The sequence below is a fragment of the Salmo salar genome, chromosome ssa10 (genome assembly GCF_905237065.1).
Source record: "Salmo salar chromosome ssa10, Ssal_v3.1, whole genome shotgun sequence".
Taxonomy (NCBI): domain Eukaryota; kingdom Metazoa; phylum Chordata; class Actinopteri; order Salmoniformes; family Salmonidae; genus Salmo; species Salmo salar.
The window spans coordinates 94,323,633-94,349,476 of record NC_059451.1 but is presented as its reverse complement, the minus strand read 5'-3'; the positions used below and the strand labels follow the sequence as shown (position 1 = coordinate 94,349,476).

The 25,844-nt window shown below is 42.6% G+C and overlaps 1 protein-coding gene across 1 annotated transcript in view; it reads right to left on the bottom strand.

Annotated features, from left to right (window-relative positions):
• The window catches only part of LOC123724472 (C2 domain-containing protein 5-like), a 51,559-nt gene extending 30,625 nt beyond the window's left edge, over positions 1-20,934 (bottom strand). Inside the window, 10 exon segments of the mRNA XM_045688244.1 lie at positions 1,029-1,117; positions 11,688-11,848; positions 16,443-16,686; positions 18,512-18,643; positions 18,646-18,666; positions 18,776-18,871; positions 20,079-20,250; positions 20,618-20,704; positions 20,844-20,900; positions 20,902-20,934. Coding sequence (XP_045544200.1) covers positions 1,029-1,117; positions 11,688-11,848; positions 16,443-16,686; positions 18,512-18,643; positions 18,646-18,666; positions 18,776-18,871; positions 20,079-20,250; positions 20,618-20,704; positions 20,844-20,900; positions 20,902-20,934 — 1,092 coding nt within the window.
• Positions 20,935-25,844: the final 4,910 nt, after the last annotated feature.

The window sequence follows — 25,844 nt, the reverse complement described above, 5'->3', positions numbered from 1 at the left end:
GAGGTAGTGTTGGTTCATCTCTTCTACCTCAGATACACAACTTGACAGATGACAGGCAGACAGAGTATACAACAGGCCTCAAGTCAAGGTCTGGAGGTCTGCAGTACTGCTGGTTGGCTTTTGTCCCTGCTAGTTAGTTCAGTTAATTGATTATCACCGAGGTCTGAATCAGTCCCTGATTAGAAGGGGTAGGATGAAAACCAACAGTACTGACTTCGAGGTCTGGATTTGAATAACCCTGATATACCGTTTATACAATAACAGCATACCAGTAATACAATGCAGAGTTTAATTGAAAATGGCATTGTGTGACAGTCAGTCTCCTGCTGTGACGGTCAATAGTCAACCCAGGTGTGAAAAGTGTGATCCAGGACAGGTGTCATCCAGATGAGGGGGTAGTGAGTGGGACGGCACCTCCCCATGCAGAGTGAGGCTGTGTGTTTCAGCCATGCCAATGATATGCATACGAGGAACTGCTACAGCATACTGGTCTAGACCAGCAATTTCCCAACCTGAGTGATTGTGATATCGCCATGGTAATGGAGTGGAGCGTGCTTGTTACCATCGATCAGGGGACTAAGGCTGCATCTCAACTATCTACCTTTCTTCTCTCCTCTATCTGCACTGGTGACAAATGACAGAACTGGACAGGTAAAAGCATATTGCTAGTAGGTATCCTCCATGTTGCTTCTTCCCGTCCTGTGTTAACAGATCAGTGCAGATGGAGAAGATGAAGTCACTGTAGAATTTTGAGAAACAGCCCAACTCAAGAGTAGAAGCCCTGAGCAGAACCCAGACAGGTAAGACAGGTTTGATAGAAGCTTCCAGAAGAGTGAGTGTGTGTGAAAGAGACATACCCTGGTGTTTACAAATATACCAGAGGATGAGGCTCCCTGAGAGGAAGGAGTGGTCAAGAGGATGGAGAAAGGGAACATTATTCACTCTTACATAATCATACTTCACCCTCACACACACTTCACAATTACCCTTTCACACAGCACAATGCCGTATGGTGTGTGTGTGCGTACCCTCTGCTCCAATGCTGATTGGGCCTGCTGTCTGAGGAGGGTCTTCAGCGGCCCTGCCTCTTTCCCAACGCTGATCCCACTCCCCATCCCTGATAGGATTAGAGAACACCACTTCACCAATCACATCACTTCATTACAGACAGCAGGCATTCCTCAAAAACCATAGGAAGTAAGTAAGTACCCTTGCCATGCCTTGGCTTGTGTGAGCCAGAACGCCTCGACAACCATGCAAATCCCATATTAATCGTATCCCTTAGACTACTAGGCTAAAATCTATCCTGAACAAAAATATGAACGCAACATGCTAAGTGTTGGTCCCATGTTTCATACGCTGAAATAAAAGATCCCATTAATGTTCCATATGCACAAAAAGCTTATTTCTCTCAAATTTTGTGCACAAATTTATGTACATTCCTGTTTAGTGAGCATTTCTCCTTTGCCAAGATAATCCATCCACCTGACAGGTATGGCATATCAAGAACCTGATTTAACAGCATGATCATTACACAGGTGCACCTCATGCTAGGGACAATAAAAGGCCACTACAATGTGCAGTTTTGTCAAACAATGCCACAAGTTTTGAGGGAGTGTGCAATTGGCATGCTGACTGCAGGAATGTCCAACAGAGCTGTTGCCAGAGAATTGAATGTTAATTTCTCTACCACAAGCCTCCAATGTTTTAGAGAATTTGGCAGTACATCTAACCGGCCTCACAACAGCAGACCACGCCATCCCAGGACCTCCACATTCTGCTTCTTCACCTGTGGGATCGTCAAACCAGCCACCCGGATAGCTGGTGAAACTGTGGGTTTGCGCAAACGAAGAATTTCTGCACAAACTGTCAGAAATGGTCACAGGGATGCTCATCTGTGTGCTCGTCGTCCTCACCAGGGTCTTGGCGTCATAACTGACTTCAGTGGGCAAATGCTCACCTTCTATGGCCACTGGCACGCTGGAGAAGTGTGCTCTTCACGGATGAATCCCGGTTTCAACTGTGTGGCCGAGCATTTTGCTGATGTCAATGTGAACAGAGTGCCCCATGGTGGCAGTGGAGTTATGGTATGGGCAGGCATAAGCTACGGACAACGAATACAATAGAATTTTATCGATGTCAATTTGAATGCACAGAGATACCGTGATAAGATCCGGAGGCCCATTGTCGTGCCATTCATCCACCGTCATCACCTCGTTTCAGCATGATAATGCACAGCCCCATGTCACAAGGATCTGTACACAATTCCTGGAAGCTGAAATGTCCCAGTACTTCCATGGCCTGCATACTCACCAGACATGTCACCTATCCATTGAGCATGTTTGGGATGCTCACACCAGATACGGACAGGTTTTCTGATCCACTCCCCTATTTTCTTTTTTTAAAGGTATCTATATTCCCAGTCATGTGAAATCCATAGATTAGGGCCCAATTAATTTATTTCAATTGACTGATTTCCTTATATGAACTGTAACTCAGTAAAATCTTTGAAATTGTTGCATTTATATTTTTGTTCAGTGTACATTGTAATTACCACATCTTTGTTAATGACAACATTCCCATAGATCTACCTGTGAGGATGGAGTCCAAATAGCTGCTTTATTGTCCCCTCTGTACACTACTCTACCTGCCACTGGCCTGGCCTGGGAGGCTGCAGACTATGCCACCTTATAGACTCATAAAACAGGGGTGGGGGTCTGGACATGCCATAAACCACACAGAGGTGGAAAAATGGGTAGGGGAAGGTGGTCGTCCAAGGCAGTCAATATGAGGCCCAAATGCCAGCAGGGATGGACAGTTTATCCAAGGTTAAGTGGGGTAAGGTCAAGTAGGGCTAAGGTGGTTTGGAAAACGTGTGCAAATATAGTGCTTTCAGAAAGTATTAAGACCCCTTGACTTTTTTCACATTTTTAAATTACAGCTTTACTCTATAACGGATTAAAAAAAATGTTTTTTACCCACATCAATCTATACACACTACCCCATAATGACAAAGCAAAAACAGGTGTTTAGAAATGTTTGTAAATATATAGAAAAATAAAATAAACTGATATTACATTTACATAAGTATTCAGATACCAGAAAAGATTATCTAGTGATTCTGTCTCGTCACAGCAAAATCTACAGAGCTGACATTGTTGTATGCCCCATATTATATATTTACATTTTAGTCATTTAGCAGACGCTCTTATCCAGAGCGACTTACAGTAGTGAATGCATACATTTCATGTTTTTTTTGTACTGGCCCCCCGTGGGAATCGAACCCACAACCCTGGCGTTGCAAACACCATGCTCTACCAACTGAGCCACAGGACACACGGACACACGGACACACACACACGGACACACACACACGGACACACACCGGACACACACACACACACACACACACACACACACACACACTTTATATAATCATTTAAATTGAAAAACGAAGTGTTGAATCAACTGTTGTTTTTTGTACCAGTTCATAAACCATGTGCCATGGAATCGGTACATCGAAAATATCTTCCCATTTATTTTGCAACCTGTATGATGCTATTTTTGTCCTCAAATTAATCTGGTATATTTTTCTATTTATGCCAATTTGTATCTTTAATATACGGCAGGCAAAAAAATCCCTACGTTCTCCCTTTTCCACTTGCCTCCTCCATTTTTGTGGTAATGCTGCAATCAGCTGGTTGTAAATTTGGATTTAGCTGATATTCCCATAGATTTTCGATAGCTGTATATGTGACATAACTCCTCCGTTTCTATTCATAATATCATTAATAAACATAATACCTTTATTTTCATCCATAAAGATTTTTTATTTTTTATTAAATCAGTATATTTTAGTTTAACCATAACATTTGTTCTGTCTTTTCTGGAGGATAAAACAGAAATTGTAATCAGCGTTGCATTGCCTGTTTAAGAAAGGGCTATATTTTAAACAAAATTTCATTTTCAATCAGTCGTTAATGAGAAGTTGTAATCTGTATTAAGGCAAAAAGGCAAATTTTGAACAATGGATTAGCCTTTCTTAAAAATCTACTGGAGAACCGTTTTGGGTTTAACTATAACTTATGTATGAGTGCTTTTAGTGAGAGGTTTAAACCTTTAATATTTAATAGTTTTAGCCCCCCCAAACTCAAATTCATTATATAAATAGACACGTTTAATTTTGTCTGACTTAGCATTCCAAAAAATTGAAATATTTTTTGTTCATATGATTTAAAAAACAAGTCATCTGGAGTAGGCAGTGCCATTAGTAAGTACAGTTGAAGTCGGAATTTTACATACACTTAGGTTGGAGCCATTAACTCGTTTTTCAAGCACTCCACAAATTTCTTGTTAAACTATAGTTTTGGCAAGTCGGTTAGGACATCTACTTTGTGCATGACACAACTAATTTTCCCAACAATTGTTTACAGACAGATTATTACAAGTTGACTGTGCCTTTAAACAGCTTGGAAAATTTCAGAAAAGGATGTAATGGCTTTAGAAGCTTCTGACATAATTTGAGTCAATTGGAGGTGTACCTGTTATTTTACCGTTCAACTCGTTCCTCTTTGCTTGACATCATGGAAAAATCAAAAGAAATCAGCCAAGACCTCAGAAAAACAAATTGTAGACCTCCACAAGTCTGGTTCATCCTTGGGAGCAATTTCCAAACGCCTGAAGGTTCATCTGTACAAACAATAGTACGCAAGTATAAACACCATGGGACCACGCAGCCGTCACACCACTCAGGAAGGAGACGCCTTCTGTCCCCTAGAGATGAACGTACTTTGGTGCGAAAAGTGCAAATCAATCCCTGAACAACAGCAAAGGACCTTGTGAAGATGCTGGAGGAAACGGGTACAAAAGTATCTATATCCACAGTAAAACGAGTCCTATATCGACATAACCTGAAAGGCCGCTCAGCAAGGAAGAGGCCACTGCTCCAAAACCGCCATAAAAAAGCCAGACTACGGTTTGCAACTGCACATGGGGACAAAGATCGTACTTTTGGAGAAGTGTCCTCTGGTCTGATGAAACAAAAAACAGAACTGTTTGGCCATAATGACCATCGTTATGTTTGGAGGAGAAAGGGGGAGGCTTACAAGCTGAAGAACACCATCCCAACCGTGAAGCACGGGAGTGGCAGCATCATGTTGTGGGGGTGCTTTGCTTGAGAATGTGCCCAAATTCACCCAACTTATTGTGGGAAGCTTGTGGAAAGCTACCCGACACGTTTGACTCAAGTTAAACAATTTAAAGGCAATGCTATGAAATACTAATTGAGTGTATGTAAACTTCTGACCCACTGGGAATGTGATTTAAGAAATAAAAGTAAAAATAAATCACTACTATTATTCTGACATTAAACATTCTTAAAATAAAGTCCTAACTGACCTAAGACAGGACATTTTTATTAGGATTAAATGTCAGGAATTGTGAAACTGAGTTTAAATGCATTTGGCTAAGGTGTATGTAAGCTTCCGACTTCATGAATAGACAAGTATTTACCTATTTTTGCTAACTTTCTATTGAAATTGATTTTGGTAAGTGAATTTATAGTTTTTGAGATGTGAATACCAAGTATAGCTACTTGACCATCCGCCCATTTTATTGGTAAACTACAAGGTAGTGTAAACACGAGTTTTTTTTTAACGATCCAATACGTAATATGGTACACTTGTCATAATTAGGTTTTAGTCCAGAGAGGCTAGAAAAGTCATCAAGATCTTCAATGAGACTGTGCAGGGATCAGCATACATTGACACTTTTGTTTTAATCCCCAGAATATCTAACCGTTAATGTTCTTGTTGGATCTAATTTTAATAGCTAACATTTCAATGACCATAATAAATAGATATGGAGACAAAGGACAGCCTTGTTTTACTCCTCTTAAAAGCTCAATACTTTCTGAGAAGTAACCAATATTTACTATTTTACATCTGGGGTTGCTGTACATAACTTTAACCCATTGAATAAGAGATTCACCAAAATTAATGTAATCCAGGCATTTATATATAAATTCTAGTCGTACTTTATCAAACGCCTTTCCAAAATCTGCTATGAAGACCAGGACTGGTATCCTTGATGTTTCATAATGTTCAATTGTAGTTGTCATAGTATCTCCAATATATAATGTAAAAAAAACCTGTCTGATTAGGATGAACAATACCTGGTAAAACCTTTTATTTTATGCGCTATGCATTTCACCACAACACTGAAGTGTAAGAGGCCTCCAGATTTTTGGACTGTATCTTTATACTTACCACCAGGGTCCTGTTTTAGTAGTAATTAAATCAATCCTTCTTGTTGAGTACCTGATAGTCTCTAATTTAAACATGCTAATAATGGATCTTGGGTTCATCAAAAAAGGTATGATATACCTGTACTGGTATACCATCAAGCCCTGGTGTTTTTCCAGACTGAAAAGATTTTGCCTCAAAGGTTCCTCTTCTATAACTTGGCCTTCATACAGGTCTTTCTGTAAATTTGTTAATTTTACATTATTATTAGGAAATACAGTTGACATCATTCCGTGGAAATGGAGGAGACTGAAAAGAAAACATATGCTTAAAATATTTTGCTTCCTCTTTCAAAATATAATTTGGTGAATCATGGATGACTCCATTTGTAACGGGTTTCTGTAAATCATTTTTGCTAGCATTTCTATGTTGAAGATCCAATAAAAAGTGTGCATTTTTCACAATTTTCCGTCCAATTCGCTTTATTTTTGTAATACATTACACTTGATCGTTCTTTAATAAGTACTTCCATGTCTTTTTGTTTTTCCTATAACTTATTTTGTGCCTCTATAGTACAGTTTCCATTACCATCAACCTGCGCTGTTACTTCCCCTATTTCCTTTATTAGTCTAATCTCTTTCGACTTAAATTGCTTTTGTTTTAATGAGTATTGTATTGAATGGCCTGTAAAAGTACATTTAAAAGTGTCCCATACAATAAGGGGATCTGCTGTACCTATGTTGAGCAGAAAAAAAGTTAATTATGAATTATTTTTCCTTTTAACTTCTTTGGGATAGGGGGCGGTATTTTGACATCCGGATGAAAAGCGTGCCCAAAGTAAACTGCCTGCTACTCAGGCCCAGAAACTAGGATATGCATATAATTGGTAAATTTGGATAGGAAACACTAAAGTTTCTAAAACTGTTAAAATAATGTCTGTGAGTATAACAGAACTGAAATGGCAGGCGAAACCCCGAGGACAAACCAACCCCCCCCCCCCAAAAAAAAAATCATCCTACCACTGATTTCAATGGCTGGCACTTTTATAATAGGGTGAAATTGTGCCCGATTGCAGTTCCTAGGGCTTCCACTAAATGTCAACAGTCTTTAGAAAGTGTTTCAGGTTGTTTTTGGAAAAATTAGCCAGAAATTGTTTTTCTAGGTGGCTACCATTTTGGCTGTAGTGTTTCCAAGCGCGTGAATGAGAGAGTGTTCTTTGGTATTTTTCTCCGGTAAAGACTAACGATTCTCCGTCTTTAAATTGTATCGTTTATTTGCGTATTAGGGTACCTAAGGTTTGATTATAAACGTTGATTGACTTGTTTGGATAAGTTTATTGGTAACGTTTGGGATTCATTTTGTATGCACTTTGAAGGAGGGAAACCGAGTGGATTATTGACTGAAGCGCACCAGCTAAACTGAGTTTTTATGGATATAAAGAAGGACATTATCGAACAAAAGGACCATTTAATGTAACTGGGACCTTTTGGAGTGCCAACAGAAGATGATATTCAAAGGTAAGGCATATAGTATATAGCTATTTTTGACTTTCGTGTCGCAACTCCCTGGTTGAAAATGATTTGTTATGCATTTGTGTGCTTGGCGCTGTCCTCAGATAATCGCATGGTTTACTTTCGCCGTAAAGCCTTTTTGAAATCTGACGCGGCGGCTGGATTAACAACAATTTAAGCTTTATTCTGATGTATTGCACTTGTGATTTCATGAAAGTTTGATATTTATAGTAATTTAATTTGAATTTGGAGCTCTGCAATTTCACCGGAAGTTTTCAAAATGGGACGCTAGCATCCCACTGATCCGCAAGACATTTTAAGAACAAAATGTCAACCAATAGGCTTTGATTAAATTTACAATATCCCCATCCACGTGAAAATTCTGTAAGAGTTATAAGGAGGCCAAATAGATGGTGGGCCGATCGCATTTGGTCTCCCATTTATACTTTTTTAAACTTTTGATGCCAGCAAGAATGAGACTAGGAAGAAATTAAGACGGCTAGCTTGATTAAGCCTGCTCCATGTATATTTCACAAGGTCAGGGTTTTTTAGCCTCCATATACCCACTAGTTCTAATGATGTATCCGTGATCTTCTTATGTCCTTAAGTGCTTGAGTGTGATAGTTTTGTAGTGCGATTTCCTTTACAATCCATTGAGGTACACTACCGTTAAAAAGTTTGGGGTCACTTAGAAAAGTTCTTGTTTTTGAAAAAAATACTTTTTTGTCCATCAAATTAATCAGAAATACAGTGTAGACATTGTTAATGTTGTAAATGACTATTGTAGCTGGAAACAGGTGATATTTAATGGAATATCTACATAGGCGTACAGAGGCCCATTATCAGCAACCGTCACTCCTGTGTTCCAATGGCACGTTGGTTTAGCTAATCCAAGTTTTATCACTTTAAAAGGCTAATTGATCATTAGAGAACCCTTTTGCAATTATGTTAGCACAGCTGAAAACTTGTTCTGATTATAGAAGCAATAAAACTGGCCGCCTTTAGAGTAGTTGAGTATCTGGAGCATCAGCATTTGTGGGTTCGATTACAGGCTCAAAATTGACAGAAACAACGACCTTTCTTCTGAAACTCATCAGTCTATTCTTGTTCTGAGAAATGAAAGCTATTCCATGCAAGAAATTTCCAAGAAACGAATGATCTCGTGCAACGCTGTGTACTACTCCCTTCACAGAACAGCTCAAACTGGCTCTAACCAGAATAGAAAGAGTGGGAGTCCCCGGTGCACAACTGAGCAAGAGGACAAGTACATTAGAGTATCTAGCTGGAGAAACAGACGCCTCACAAGTCCTCAACTGGCAGCTTCATTAAATAGTACCCGAAAAACACTAGTCTCAACGTCAACAGTGAAGAGGCGACTCCGGGATGCTGGCCTTCTAGGCAGAGTTGCAAAGAAAAACCCATCTCTCAGACTGGACAATAAAAAGAAAAGATTAAGATGGGCAAAAGAACACAGACAATGGACAAAGGAACAATGTCTACACTATTTCTGATCAATTTGATGTTATTTTAATGGCCAAAAAAAATTGCTTTTCTTTCAAAAACAAGAACATTTCTAAGTGACCCCAAACTTTTGACCGGTAGTGTACTTAAAACTGTAATATAATCTCTCACCATAATAATAGATTAATTCGTAGCTTGTGAGCTCAATAGATTATTATATATTTTTGGGCCCACATAGATTAATTAGCCAGATCTGTTTTTGGTCCAATTTAAAATAAACTTAAAAAAAAAAAAATCCATCTTCCTTGAGGATCTGTTTAGACAGTTTGAACAATCGGATCAACATTTGTATTAATTAGTATAATCACCCATTTTGAATTTCTTTGCCCATGACAAAAAAATATATTTCTCACTCCAAGTCCTTTTTCCACCCAACCTCATCTCTCTTTGCTCTGTTCCATCTTGCCCTGTCTCTCGGTCCCTTCCGCTGAAAAACATCCAAAGCATGATGCTGCCACCACCATGCTTCACCGAAGGGATGGTGCCAGGTTTCCTCCAGACGTGACACTTGGTATTCAGGCCAAAGAGTTCAATCTAAGTTTCATCATATCAGATAATCTTGTTTCTCATGGTCTGAGAGTCCTTTAGGTGCCTTTTGGAAAACTCCAAGTGGGCTGTCAACTGCCTTTTACTGAGGAGTGGCTTCTGTCTGGCCACTCTACCATAAAGGCATGATTAGTGGAGTGCTGCAGAGATGGAAGAACTTTCCAGAAGGACAACGATCTCCACAGAGACACTCTGGAGCTCTGTCAGAGTGACCATCTTGATCTTGATCACCTCCCTGACCAATGCCCTTCTCCCCGACTGCTCAGTTTGGCCGGGCGGCCAGCTCTAGGAAGAGACTTGGTGGTTCCAAACTTCTTCCATTTAAGAATGATGGAGGCCACTGTGTTCTTGGGGACCTTCAATGCTGCAGAAACTTGTTGGTACCCTTCCCCAGATCTGTGCCTCGACGCAGTCCTGTCACGTAGTTATACGGACAATTCTTTCAACCTCACGGAGTGGTTTTTGCTCTGACATGCACTGTCAACTGTGGGACATAAGACAGGTGTGTGCCTTTCCAAATCATGTCTAATCAATTGAATTTACCACAGGTGGACTCCAATCAAGTTGTAGAAACATCAAGGATGATCAATGGAAACAGGATGCACCTGAGCTCAATTTCAAGTCTCATAGCAAGGGTCTGAATACTTATGTAAATAAGGTATTTTTCTTTACAAAAATTTCCAAAAACCTGTTATTGCTTTGTCATTATGGGGTATTGTGTATAGATTGATGATGCAAAACATTTATTTAATCAATTTTAGAATAAGGCAGTAACGTGAAAAAAAGGAAGGGGGTCTGAATACTTTCCGAACGCACTGTATACGGCTGTTATAGAGGTTTCTGAGGGGTGGTTATAGAGGTTTCTGAGGGGTGGCTATAGAGGATTCTGAGGGGTGGCTATAGAGGTTTCTGAGGGGTGGCTATAGAGGTTTCTGAGGGGTGGCTATAGAGGTTTCTGAGGGGTGGCTATAGAGGGAGTTTGTAAAAGGTGTTTTAGACATTCATGACTTTTGCACTCTGTGCCCTACCTGAGACTATAATAAACGACTATTTAACTATTTTAGTGTAACAGGTGTTATACAGGATGTTGTTGGGCTTCGTGACTCCTGCAAGCTTTTATAGTGTTACGAAAAGAGTGTTGTCAGGACTGTTATAGAGCTTCATGACTCTCCTACCCAAAGGCTGCCTGCCATCAGCTCTTCACTGTATGTTACTCTTTCTCAAGACATACCCCTCTGATTGGACAGAGGGGAGAGGGGGCAGGGTGTTGGCTTGGGGGCATACACAAGGCTGCACAGGATTGGCCCAGAGGGAGGAAGGGGCTGGGAGTCAGAGGAGAGGGCTGGGGAACTGGGACAGAGGAAGATCCTAGGACGGGAGACAAACCTCTCTTGGGAGGTGGTCACTGTTGGGCAGAGAAAAAGGTGAGGAAAGCGAGAGAGAAAGGAGAGGAGAAGAGAGCGACAGAGAGGCAGGTGGGGAGAGGAGAGGTGAGCCAGAAAACAGGAGAAAACAAGACATCAAGAAAAGCAGAGAAGAAAGGGACAGCGGAGGAAAGTCACAAGATTTTAAACCTGACAGGAAAACACAAGGAAGGAAAATACAAATCCTTTAGGAAGAAGGGAGTAGAGAGGAAGGAAAGGGGGTTCCTAGGGTGTATTTCCACCAGTAGGGGGAACCATGTCCTGCCCTAGGGGGTGTGCGGGTTATTACTTGGTCAACACCAGAAATCTATGGTCCACAGCTGCTGTGTGTGTGTTTCTAACACAATGACTTGAAATAAATCAATTAAACAAGGAAATGGGATGGAAAAATTAAATACAGTCAGGCTCAGAGTGGGGTGTGAGGAAGGGTGATGGGGTCTTACCCATCTTGGGCGTCAGACTGAGGTCTGTGTCTGAGGAGGAGGACTGGCGACTGCAAGGCTTGGATGGAGAGAAGGGAGGAGGAGAGGAGGAGGAAGGAAGTGTTCTGAGAGGGGTGGGAGGGACGGAGAGGGGGTGGGTTGGGTCCTCACTGAACACGGGCCTGCCAGGAGAACACACACACACACATCAGTCACCTCACCGTGTGTGTGTGTATATGTGTGAAAGAGGTGTGTGGAGTGCAAATGACTGGGCTGCGGAACTAAAAAGCCAAGCACATGAAGCGTAAACAGAAGCACACAGATCTATCGAACTGAGGAGGAAAGCATGGCAGAAACACACAACACAACATGGGCCAACCCAACACAACACTAAAGGGATGAGTAGTTTCTTGAGTTGGAATTTAAATTCACTTCCAACATAAACTGAATTGAAAAGGAATTGAGCCCAACAGACTCCTGGGTGACTGCCCCTTGGAGACAAATATAGTTGATTGAACTGAACTAAGAGGGATTGCTTGGGGCCCTAAAAAATCTGCATTGCGGACAAAATTTCAGAATCCAGACATTAAAACGGAATATAATGAATATTCAAAAATGTATTGAACTTACTAGAAAATGCATTAATTTGCCCAAGTTAATCATAAGACATGAATGAAATGCATCAGTGATTCGTATTTCCCAGAAACTTTCTGAAATGGCACAGGAATGCACGTCTGTTATGTCTGTGTGCGGTGCATGTCTACACTTCGTGTAGCCGTTGGCGATGAAGCTAATGATAACAATCTTCAGGTCGAGATGGAAAGGCTTTCCCAAAAACCTATTCAATTAAATGTTAACTACAAAAGTAGCCTATGCCTATCAGACAGAATGATATCATGATCATTTAAATCAATCCAGTGGCCATTTGTTTTGCAAACTCTGCAATCACATGAGCGCTACAGAAACACCACTCACCAAACAACGGTCTCTTCCTGGTTCGCACTTGCATTAAAGGATAACTACACACACAAAAAAAAATGTTTTCATTTTTCCCAGACCTCAAAAGTGGTCTCCTGTTGTGGTGTAAACATTTTTGTGGACTTAGAACATCCAATGTTGTTTTTGTGAGCGGAACGGATTTTGGGAATAAACTACACGGAATCAGGCAAAATTAGGACAGGTGAAAGGGATGGATCTGCTTGGGTAGGGGCTCAATGATTGGCTGCGGGGGACACAGGAAGAGGAAGTGTTTGGGGCTGGTGATGTCACAATCTTCTCATCCAATGGCAAGAAAGAATGGGCTCCGAGGTTGACTTTTTGGGGGGGAGAGAGACTGGTAACTATCTCACCGATGGCTATCCATTAGTTCCTCTGTCTCATGCTCTATTGCTCTGGCTCTCCCTTTCCCCCCAGTTTACCTCGCTCTTCTATGTCTGTTTCCTTATTTCTCTTTTATAATCTCTCCCTTTCTATGTACAAGTGAAGACCCATGTATGAACACAGAGATTCTGGGACTCCCTCCCTCCCTCCCTCCCTCCCAGGGAAGAGCCTTCCCGCTCTCCCTCCCTCCCTCCCTCCCTCTCGCTATTTTTCTCTGTCCGTACCAGTAAAGACCAGAGTAGGGACAGAGACAGAGAAGTTCTGGGAGTGGGACAGTCTCTGAGAGCTGCAGGCTGAGTGGACAGGGCTGTTGTGGCTGGAGCGACATCCGTGGGCCAGAGGAGACCTGAATCAATCACCATGTAGAGACGGACAGTGGACCAATCCAAACGCATACAGCAAGAGAAGAGCCAATCCATGTGCAGCAGAGGCAGAGAAGAAGAGAAACACAACACACCACACCACAACATTGCAGCAAAGAAAAATAGAGCACAAGAAAAGACAAGAAAAAATAAAGAGAGGTTGTCTACCCCCTCCTTTTGCATTATAACACCCACCTACATGCTGCAGCTAAAGAAAATGCTTGCACCGGCACCCACCCTACCTTCTTTTATCTCTCCATTCATCCACCCGCACCTTCCTCCAACCATACTAGCAGGAACAAGCTCATGCACAGCCCTCAGACACACACACACAGTCAAATGAGAGAGAGAGCAGCACTTACATGCAAATGCACAGAGTAGAGCCATTAGAAAACAGACAGACAGACACAGGGGAAGGGGGCTGTGTGTGTGTGTGTGTGTGTGTGTGTGTGTGTGTGTCCATGTGCATATCTCAGATATGGCATATACTATAGCTTTGTCACATGATATAACACACACAGACACACACACCCCAAGTGTGACAGGACGTCTCATAGGGGGCGTTTGACGCTAGTTCCTACCTCACAGTAGGGCTGTTTGAAAAAATACATATACATTTTTTGGGGGGACAGAAATGCCTTCTTGGACATGTGAACGTTCATGTGCCTTAATTACAAACTTGTATGGGATCCGTAAATATGACTAAAATGTAAACTCATTAAACTAGTTTAGCCAAGGAGAAAGCACTGAGCTATATAGGGAGAAAGACAAGATCTTTCCTGGCTAGCCATGATTGTTCCGGGATATGTTCCGGGATTCATCGGATGGCATTGAGGAGTTTACCACATCAAGTCACCGGCTTCATTAATAAGCGCATCAACGACGTCATCCCCACAGTGACCGTACGCATGTACGTATCCTAATCAGAAGCCATGGATTACAGGCAACATCCACACTGAGCTAAAGGCTAGAGCTCCCACTTTCAGGGAGTGGGACACTAACCCAGATGCTTTTTATAAATCCCGGTACACCCTCCGACAAACCACCAAACAGAAAAAACATCAATACAGCACTAAGATCCAACCCTACTACACCAGCTCTGACACTCGTCGGATGTGGCAGGGCTTGCAAACTATCACGGATTACAAAGGGAAACTCACCCACTAGCTGCCCAGTGACACGAGCCTACCAGACAAGCTAAATGCCTTCTATGCTCGCTTCGAGGTAAGCAACACTGAACCATGCGTGAGAGCACCAGCTGTTCTGGACAACTGTGTAATCATGCTACCGTAGCCGATGTGAGTAAGACCTTTAAACAAGTTAACACTCAAAAGGTGGATTACCAGGACGCATACTCAGAGCATGCGCTGACCAGCTGGCAAGTGTCTTCACTGAAATGTTCAACTTCTCCCTGACCCAATCTGTAATACCTACATGTTTTAAGCAGACCACCACAGTCCCTGTACCCAATAATGTCAAGGTAAGCTGTCTAAATGATTATCACCCCGTAGCACTCACACCTGTAGCTATGAAATGTTTTTAAAGGCAGGTTATGGCTCACATTAACCCCATCATCCCAGACACACTGCACATCACATACCGCCACTACAGATGATGCACTCTCTATTGCACTCCACACTGCCCTTTCCCACTTGGCCAAAAGGAACACCTATGTGAAAATGCTGTTCATTGACTACAGCTCAGCATTCAACATCATAGTGCCCTCGAAGCTCATCACTAAGCCAAGGTCACTGGGACTGAACACCTCCCTCTGCAACTGGATCCTGGGCTTCATGAGGGTAGGCAACAACACATTTGCCACACTGACCCTCAACACAGGGGTATGTGCTTAGTTCCCTCCTGTACTCCCTGTTCACTCACGACTGCGTAGCTGCTCACGACTCCAACACCATCATTAAGTTTGCCAACGACATGGCGGTGGTAAGACTGATCACCGACAACGATGAGAGCCTATAGGGAGGTCAGAAACCTGGCAGTGTGGTGCCAGGACAACAACCTCTCCTTCAACGTGAGTAAGACAAAGGAGCTGATTATGGACAACAGGAAACGGAGGGCCAATCACCCCCCATGCACATCGACGGGGCTATAGTGGAGTGGGTCAAGAGTTTCAAGTACTTCGGTGTCCACGCTACTAAGGCTCTATCATGGTCCAAACACACCGACACAGTCGTGAAGAGGGCACGACAATGCCTCTTCCCCCTCAGGACGCTGAGAAGATTTGGCATTGGTCCAGATCCTCAAAAAGTTATACAGCTGCACCATCAAGAGCATCTTGGCTGGCTGCATCACTGCTTGGTACGGCAACTGCTTGGCATCCGACCGCAAGGCGCTACAGAGTGTAATGTGTTTGGCCCAGTACATCACTGGGGCCGAGCTTCCTGCCATCCAGAACCTCTATACCAGGCGGTGTCACATTTTTCTCTGAGACTTCTGCCACCTAAGCAACAGACTGTTCTCTCAGATACCGCACGGCAAGCGGTACCAATGCAGTCTGGAACCAACAAGACCCTGAACAGCTTCTACCCCCAAGCCATAAGACTTCTAAACAAGACTGCTAAATGGCTAATCAAATGGCTACCCGGACTACATGCATTGACCCTTTTTGCACTGACTATGCACACACACTGGACTCTACCCACACACATCCTTACACTGACACCCCAACACACATACATAACATGCACACACATATGCATACTGACACCACACAATTACGCACTGTATTTTAATTCGGCATTTACTGTGGATTTATTTGTCATCTTTAACTCTGCATTTATTTTGTATTTACCCGCAAGTAAGCAAGTGTGTACTAAGCATGTGACAATTACAATAATACAATAAGATCATGTCAATTTGACATAAGCCCTCAGAGAAATCTGGTCACAAATGTAGAGAAAGGCAGAAATACTGAGACACACAGGAGTCAGTCCAAAGGCAGGGAACAAACACATACACTCTCTCCCTCTCTCACACACACACACACACCATGCTCATGCATTCGTTCAATACTCACTCTTTGCTTTCCTTAGAGGGGGAGTTGCAGGCATTGGATGCCGGGGCGGTGTTGGGGTGTGTGTTGGTGTGTGTGACATTGTTGGAAGCAGTCCCAGGGATGAGTTTGTCCAGAGTGCAGGCGGTGCCGATGGCTCGGACCACCAGACCCGACTCTCCCTCCAGATCAAAGCATTGCAGGTAGCCCACCACCGCATTACCACCCATCTCCAATACCTTCAGACCAATCTTCCTCTGCAGCTCACCTACACACACATGCCTCGTTAGAAGCCCTGGGAGTTCTGATGTAATATACTCTAAAACTATAGAATAGTTCTATAGTGTAATATATATACAGTTGAAGTCGGAAGTTTACATACACTTAGGTTGGAGTCATTAAAACTCGTTTTTCAACCACTCCACAAATTTCTTGTTAACAAACTATAGTTTTGGCAAGTCGGTTAGGACATCTACTTTGTGCATGACACAAGTCATTTTTCCAACAATTGTTTAGACAGATTATTTCACTTATAATTCACTGTATCACAATTCCAGTGGGTCAGAAGATTACATACACTGAGTTGATTGTGCCTTTAAACAGGTTGGAAAATTCCAGAAAATTATATCACGGCTTTAGAAGCTTTTGATAGGCTAATTGACATAATTTGAGTCAATTGGAGGCGTACCTGTGGATGTATTTCAAGGCCTACCTTCAAACTCAGTGCTTCTTTGCTTGACATCATGGGAAAATCAAAAGAAATCAGCCAAGACCTCAGAAAAACTATTGTAGACCTCCACAAGTCTGGTTCATCCTTGGGAGCAATTTACAAACGCCTGAAGGTACCACGTTCATCTGTACAAACAATAGTACGCAAGTATAAACACCATGGGACCACGCAGCCGTTATACCGCTCAGGAAGGAGACTCGTTCTGTCTCCTAAAGATGGACGTTCTTTGGTGCGAACAGTGCAAATCAATCCCAGAACAACAGCAAAGGACCTTGTGAAGATGCTGGAGGAAACAGGTACACAAGTATCTATATCCACAGTAAAACGAGTCCTGTATCGACATAATCTGAAAGGCCACTCAGCAAGGAACAAGCAACTGCTCCAAAACTGCCATAAAAAAAGCCAGACTACGGTTGCAACTGCACATGGGGACAAAGATTGTACTTTTTGGAGAAATGTCCTCTGGTCTGATGAGACAAAAATAGAACTGTTTGGCCATAATGACCATCGTTATGTTTGGAGGAGAAAGGGGACGCTTACAAGCTGAAGAACACCATCCCAACCGTGAAGCACGAGGGTGGCAGCATCATGTTGTGGGGGTGCTTTGCTGCAGGAGGGACTGGTGCACTTCACAAAATAGATGGTATCATGTGGAAGAAAGATTATGTGGATATATTGAAGCAACATCAAGACATCAGTCGGGAAGTTAAGTCGCTCTGGATAAGAGCGTCTGCTAAATGACGTAAATGTAATGTAAATGTTAAAGCTTGGTCGCAAATGGGTCTTCCAAATGGACAATGACCCCCAAGCATACTTCCAAAGTTGTGGCAAAATGGCTTAAGGACAACAAAGTCAAGGTATTGGAATGGCCATCACAAAGCCCTGACCTCAATCCTATAGAAAATTTGTGGGCAGAACTGAAAAAGTGTGTGTGAGCACGGAGGCCTACAACACTGACTCAGTTACACCAGCTCTGACAGGAGGAATGGGCCCAAATGCACCCAACTTATTGTGGGAAGCTTGTGGAACGCTACCCAAAACATTTGACCCAAATTAAACAATTTAAAGGCAATGCTACCAAATACTAATTGAGTGTACGTAAACTTCTGACCCACTGGGAATGTGATGAAAGAAATAGAAGCTGAAATAAATCATTCTCTACTATTATTCTGACATTTCACATTATTAAAATAAAGTGCTGATGCTAACTGACCTAAGACAGGGAATTTTCACTAGGATAAAATGTGAGGTATTGTGAAAAACTGAGTTTAAATGTATTTGGTTAAGGTGTATGTAAACTTCCGACTTCAACTATATATACACATACACACTGCGGCGAGCGTTAGATAGCTGGGTTATGTACCAGACATGAGGGAGATGAGTCGCTGGCGGGCCTCGTTAGAAGCCCTGGGGGTTCTGATGCGGTCGATCCACTGGTACTCCGGGTCCTCGTTCACCACCAGCTCCTCAACAAAACCATGGACCAGCGCCGCGCGTAACACCTCGGGATGGATGTTGCTAACACACGCATAAACACCTTATCATCATCATTCATTATCATCATCAGCCATTTCTTGTGACTAGATCTCTCTACTATAGTACATCCCCATAGGGGACCAGGACTCACTGCAGAAGAACTTGACCCCACAGGAGGACTGTCTGAAGCGGTTTAGGTCATTGAAGAGGTCCACCTTTACCAGAACATTAATCTCCCCTCTGATACCTGTAGGAGAGGACAGAATGAACAGAAACATTACTACCAGACAAAAACACCACCTAACCCTAGAAAACCCAACTCTTCACAAACACACTCCTCTCCCCTCTCAAACCAGGAAGACAGGCGCTACATCATCATCATTACTAGATAGATACCGTTAAATAACAGCTTTTAGTAAGGCAGTGTTTACAGCAGAGAGGAACAACATGCATTTACAGGCTGTTACACAGAGAACACTGTGTATTTCTTTAGAGGCCTGGCTATGTATCTGAAAAGTACCACTGTGGCCATGCACCGTTGATGGGTAAGTATATAACTTGTGTCATAGATAGTGGAAGTATATAACTGTGTATAGTGTGGTAGATGGGGAATTGCACTGAACAAAAATATAAAACAACATGTAAAGTGTTGGCCCCATGTTTCATGAGCTGAAATAAAAGATTCCAGAAATTTTCCAGACGCACAAAAAGCTTATTTCTCTCAAATTATGTGCAAATTTGTTTACACCCCTGTTAGTGAGCATTCTCCTTTGCCAAGATAATCCATCCACCTGACAGGTGTGGCATATCAAGAATCTGATTAAACAGCATGATCATTACACAGGTGCACATTGTGCTGGGTACAATAAAAGGCCACTCTAAAATGTGCAGTTTTGTCACACAACACAATGCCACATGTCTCAAGTTGATAGAGCACGCAATTGGAATGTTGACTGCAGGAATGTCCACCAGAGATGTTGCCAGAGAATGTAATGTTAATTTCTCTACCATAAGCCGCCTGCAACGTCGTTTTTGAGAATTTGGTAGCATGTCCAACCAGCCTCACAACCGCAGACTGCGTGTATGGCGTCACATAGGCGAGCTGTTTGCTGATGTCAACGTAGTGAACAGAGTACCCCATTGTGGTGGTGGGGTTATGGTATAGGCAGGCATAAGCTACAGACAGTGAACACAAGTGCATTTTATCAATGGCTATTTGAATGCAGAGATACCATTACGAGATCCTGAGGCCCATTGTGAAGCCCATTTTCTTTAAGGTATCTGCGACCAACAAATGTATATCTGTATTCCCAGTCATGTGAAATCCAAAGATTAGAGCCTAATTAATTAATTTAAATTGACTGATTTCCTTAAATTATGTTTAACTCAGTAAAATCTTTGAAATTATTGCATGTTGCGTTGATATTTTTGTTCAGTATCTATAAGAAACGCACCGTGTATAGTGTCGTAGATGGGGAACCATCCAGAGATGACAGTAGCAGCCTCGCTGGACAGCAGAGGGTCGATGTCAATGTAGACCTTCCCTATTGCGTCGTTGGCACTGTAAGTGTCATGGTCCAACACTGTGATCTGTAACGGCTCATCCTGCAAATCCTCATCATCCACCTAGAGGGGGGACAAAGTTGGGGAAACAAGAATACAGGACAATCATGTTGGCTCTATCGGGTTCGCCCCAGGATTTTTTAACAAGGTGGTGCTGCTGAGTACGGCCGGGGGATGCCCGGAGGGGGGCAAAGATTTTAGCATTTTGTTAACACATGTAACTGACATTTCCTGCAATCTAGAGCAAAAATGGCAAATAGAGTTGTTTTTTTAGATTGTGGCGCAGCCAGTCCACAAAGTGGCGAAGCGCCCCTCTTACATTCTTTGTGGAGAACCCTGCTCCAGCTTCTTCACTCTGTAATCCTATGCCATTCACAAACACCTTCCTTCACAGAGAAATAAGTCAAGAAGTCATATTCACACATTTTACCTCAAATTTGAACCACTCTGAGTTCCACTGTGGGTTAAGGGACTTGGGGTAGACATCCGTTTTGAAAGTTGTGTTGCCAAACTTGACCTGTAAGACACAACATCAATGAAGAACACCACAAGGCTAGTACTGCATCACTGTAACGAAGTATATGTGTTGAAAGGGTTGTAAGATCACGTTGACCTGATGTTTTTTTCAGGGTAAACTGAGAATGGCCCACGCTCACCTCTACGAAGGCATCAGTGAGGTCGCTGGCTCTGTCCATGACTGGTAAGTGACGCCCCCGCCACAATCTTAGCTTTCAATTTACCCGGCATGATTCAGCTTTGTCATCACCTTCAGATCAAAGAATTACAGGTAAATCATTTTATTACTACAATACCAATATTGTGTATTTTACCTGTATTCACCAGATCATGATAAAACCTGGCCAGCAGCATACCACTCTGCATCCCACTGCTGGCTTGCTTCTGAAGCTAAGCAGGGTTGGTCCTGGTTTGTCCCTGGATGGGAGACTAGATGCTGCTGGAAGTGGTGTTTGGAGGGCCAGTAGGAAGCACCCTTTCCTCTGGTCTAAAAAAAATATCCCTAGGGCAGTGATTGGGCCATTGCCCTGTGTTAGGTGCCATCTTTCGGAAGGGATGTTAAACGGGTGTCCTGACTCTGTGGTCACTAAAGATCCCATGGCACTTATTGTAAGAGAAAGGGTGTTAACCCTGGTGTCCTGGCTAAATTCCCAATCTGGTCCTCATACGGTTACCTAATCATCCCCAGCTTACAATTGTCTCATTCATCTCCCCTGTAACTAGTCCCCAGGTTGTTGCTGTAAATGAGAATGTGTTCAGTCAACTTACCTGGTCAAATAAAATAAAGATGAATTGATTCATGAGCTACCAGATCTAAAGGTCACACTGCAATTGTGGCTACTGAGTAGTAGAAGGCTGATACTAGTCCTGCTTGGCCCTGACATGGTCAGGTGACATATGTTGGTGACAGTTGACAGAGATTGACATGTACCAGAAAAGCAACATATTCTGGCCATGTAGCTAGCTAATGCTCTACCTTATTACTTGTTTCACTGACGTTACTGTAATATGTAAGATAGGTTAGCTAACTGGTTTATAGAACTAGGTTACTTGGATGACAGACTTAGTTAGTCAACTACTGATTCTGCTAATCAGCCAGTTAACTAATTGAGAGTTTATTACAACAGTTAGCTTAGCTAGACGTAAGCTGGCGTTACTGCATAGCAGTTGACTGACATGCATGCATTACGTTAGCTAGATAACGTTACCTCCTGTATTTCTGTGCGACCGGGTCGCCACACATAATGAAATCTAGTTATGTTACATACAGTATAACAAACTGGCTGTTATTAGACGTCATTGAGTGTCCTTACCAGGACTATGTCATACGAGAGAGTTGGGGAAACAGCAGCGTTTTTTCAGCCGGACTTTGTTGACAGCCCGCGCGCCAGACCTCCGCATCTCTCCCAAACATAACGAGATCTTCTCTCAAAAGCCCGGTAGATGTGGCTAATATTTACTCTAACGACGCTTTATGGCAATTGACTGCTTAAAAATATATAAGCTAATTCATATTTCAAATTCACTGCACACACATTGCAGTTAGCATCCCCGGCCAGCTCAACGAATGGAAAATGCTAGCCAGCGCTGTCTTCTCTTCCGGTGGAAAGGTGGTCACTAAATCTTGTTCACGAGATGTACAACTGTAACACCGGCTTCAAGTCAGGCGTTCTCATACTTAGCCCAACTGAACACATGATGCCGCTATTATTCCATTTACGTCGTTTGTAATCTTACTTTACGCTTTACTGTGGCCAGCCAGCAATACACTTGTTTCCCAAATGGACCGGATGGTCCGTAAAACATCCTCCACTCAGGCTGCACATGTGTCCGTAACCTCTTTAGCTCGATTTAATGGCTTGTTGGTGAAAAAAACGGGGGACATATGCATACTGTCTTAATAAAACAACATTTTCAACCACCATGCTAGAGTGGCTAATGCTAAAGCTACTTGCTGATGTTGCCCACCATGTTCAACCAGGGGTAAACAACAGGCGCAAGAGGTGTGCAACATCCAGAAGTTGTCCGAAAGTCCAAAAAACAAAAACACGATTTTTTTTCACATACAGTTGAGTAAATCAACTCTTTTGCACCCTGAATGGAGGATGTTTCATTTACAAGCCGGTCCATGGGGGCCAGTCATTTTTTACCGGCTGGCCACATTAGTCAGACAACGACATAAAAGGAATAATAGCGCCATCTTGCGGCCGGTTGGGCTGTCCCATACACAATGAGGTTACGTGTGTACAGTATTAATATAACAGTAGATGTAATATGCACTAAAATAGATACATATGCATCAGATTTTGCCATATCACTTATGCCCTTCAAAATTATCCACAATGAGGGAGAGATAGAGTGTGCATGTGATGTTAGTGTGGCTGTAAGTGTGCACATGTGGACGTGTTTAACTATAGTTGTGGGGACCAGAAGTCCCCTCAAGAATAGTAAACAAACAGCAATTTAACCAGCTGGGGAGGTCAAATGCTATTTCTAAGGGGTTTACGGTTAAGGTTAGAATTAGTGTTAAGGTTAGAATTAGTGTTAGGGTTAGAATTAGTGTTAAGGTTAGAATTAGTTAAGGTTAGAATTAGTGTTAAGGTTAGAATTAGTGTTAAGGTTAGAATTAGTGTTAAGGTTAGAATTAGGGTTAGGGTTAGAATTAGTGTTAAGGTTAGAATTAGGGTTAGGGTTAGAATTAGTGTTAAGGTTAGAATTAGTGTTAAGGTTAGAATTAGTGTTAGGGTTAGTTTTAGTGTTAGGGTTAGTTTTAGTGTTAAGGTTCGAATTAGTGTTAGGGTTAGAATTAGTGTTAAGGTTAGAATTAGTGTAGGGTTAGAATTAGTGTTAGGGTTAGAATTAGGGTTAGAATTAGGGTTAGGGTTAGAATTAGGGTTAGAATTAGTGTTAGGGTTAGAATTAGTGTTAGGGTTAGAATTAGGGTTAGAATTAGGGTTAGAAGCTAGGGTTAGTTTTAGGGTTAGGAGCTAGGGTTAGGTTTAGCTTCGGTTTTGGGGTTAAGGTTAGGTTTAGGATAAGGGTTAGTGTTAGGTTAAGGGTTAGCGGTTAGGGAAAATAGGATTTTGAATCGGACTGAATTGTGTGTCCCAAGTTATACAAGACTGTGTGTGTGTGTGTGTGTGTGTGTGTGTGTGTGTGTGTGTGTGTGTGTGTGTGTGTGTGTGTGTGTGTGTATCCGTGCTGTTTGCTAGGTAGATTTGTCTGAATTAAATTATAAAGCCTTCTTCTTGACACCTGGTTAGTTTGTCCCTGGGGGTGTGTGAGGGGATAGGCTGATATTTTAATCTCCGAGCACACAGATATCCATAGCATCCTTGGAACCTTTTTTCCCCTCTCTGCCAAAGACCCGATGGCCGCTATCAAGGTTACATGGCAGGCTGAGTGGCCAAGCTCATTTCCATTTCAGTCTCTCCTTCCTCTCCTAACCCCCACTCCTAGGGATGGATGGCATTTAGGATACAGAGAATAGACTGCTGTATACGAAAATAGACCCTGGTCATTACACACTAAACATAATATATACATTGCACGTTACCCCTGTCATACACATTGTGCACATCTCATATAGCCACATAATACATATTGCACATTTCCCTTACATTCCCTTACATTTCCCTTGCATCACAGGCTCTCTTACCATTGCCCCTGAAAACCGGAGGCATCTGAGTTCTCCCGACCCCGCTGAGGGTGATGGCGTACTAACACAGTTCAGCTTTACATATTGTTGTTTAGGTATTTAATAGACATAGGAATGAAGCTTACATGTAGGGACCCTATAGTGTCTGCCTGAGGGGAGGCACTTATACATGGAATGAAGTACAAATAATTTTCTGCGCTTGTCTGGTAACGGCCTTTTCAAAAATTGTCTGCAGGGATGGCTGTTGCTTCACACCCATGACCTTCATGGCAGTTTGTTCAGGTAGGCAATTTGAGATTTCAGTTGGACTGATAAATTGCCAAAATAAACTGTGATCCCATATCTCAGGATATTCTCTATAACCACATGATAGAAAAGGAGCATTCCTTTCTGGTCAACTCCAAAAACCTGAGTCTATGTAGGAAATAGAGGCTTTGTTGGACTCTGACACTCTACTTTGACCTTCTAGCTAAGCACATTGTGCATATGTACACCAAGGTACTTGTATGAACTAACCTATGCTATGTTGGCATTGTAGACAACCACAGGCGCGTGTGGTCACCGACAGATATGGGGTCAAACACCATCTCTTTTGTTTTCTTTACATGAAGGATGAAATTGTGATCATCACACCACTTGACAAACCTTTGAATCTCTGACCTGTACACAGTAGTATCAGCCTCTTAATACAATAGACCAAGAATGGCGGTATCATCTGAAAACTATAAAATGTAATTATCAGGGTGACTGCTGGTTCATTCATTTGTGTACAGTGTGAATAAGATGGGAGACCTCACACAACCCTGTGGGGCTCCAGTGCTAATGTTTCTAGACTCAGAGAGGGTTGCATTAACGCTAACCTGCTGAGTCTGGCTAGTCAGGAATGAGTGGTACCACCTAATGGTGTAGGGGTTAACACCCCTCTGCTTCAACTGGCCCTCCTGTTGCAGACCCGACTGCCAGTGCATGCCCTTCGTGGAGAACGCTTTTATTTGTGACTCTAAACAGTAAACACTGTGGATGCCAGAAAAAGCTTAAATCAAAGGGGAGGACACATTATGGTGGTGTCAGAGTAGTCATTAATTACGATTTCCGGGCACAGACACATGCAAGACAAGCTGTTAGTCTAAGCACTGGAGATTGGGCAGGGCTAGACTGGGGCTGAGGAGGGGGCTGGAGCTTGGGAGTTGGGGCTGGGCTGTAACTGGGTTAGTTTGGGCTGGGATACAGGGCTATGAGAGAAGGCTGGGTTAGGTTAGTGTACAGGGCAATGAGAGCACTGAGGCTGGGTATCGCACAGGGCTGTGGTGAGTCTGTCACCTGTGAATGATCTATGGTGAGGCAGCGGCTGGGTGGGAGACAGATGGAAGAACGGGCCGCAGCATTGTGTTGAGGACAGAGATAGCAGCAGAAAGGTTACTGAATAAATAGAACACAGTGGAACATCTGCTGTTGACTTAACATAACATACCCCAGGCTCTTA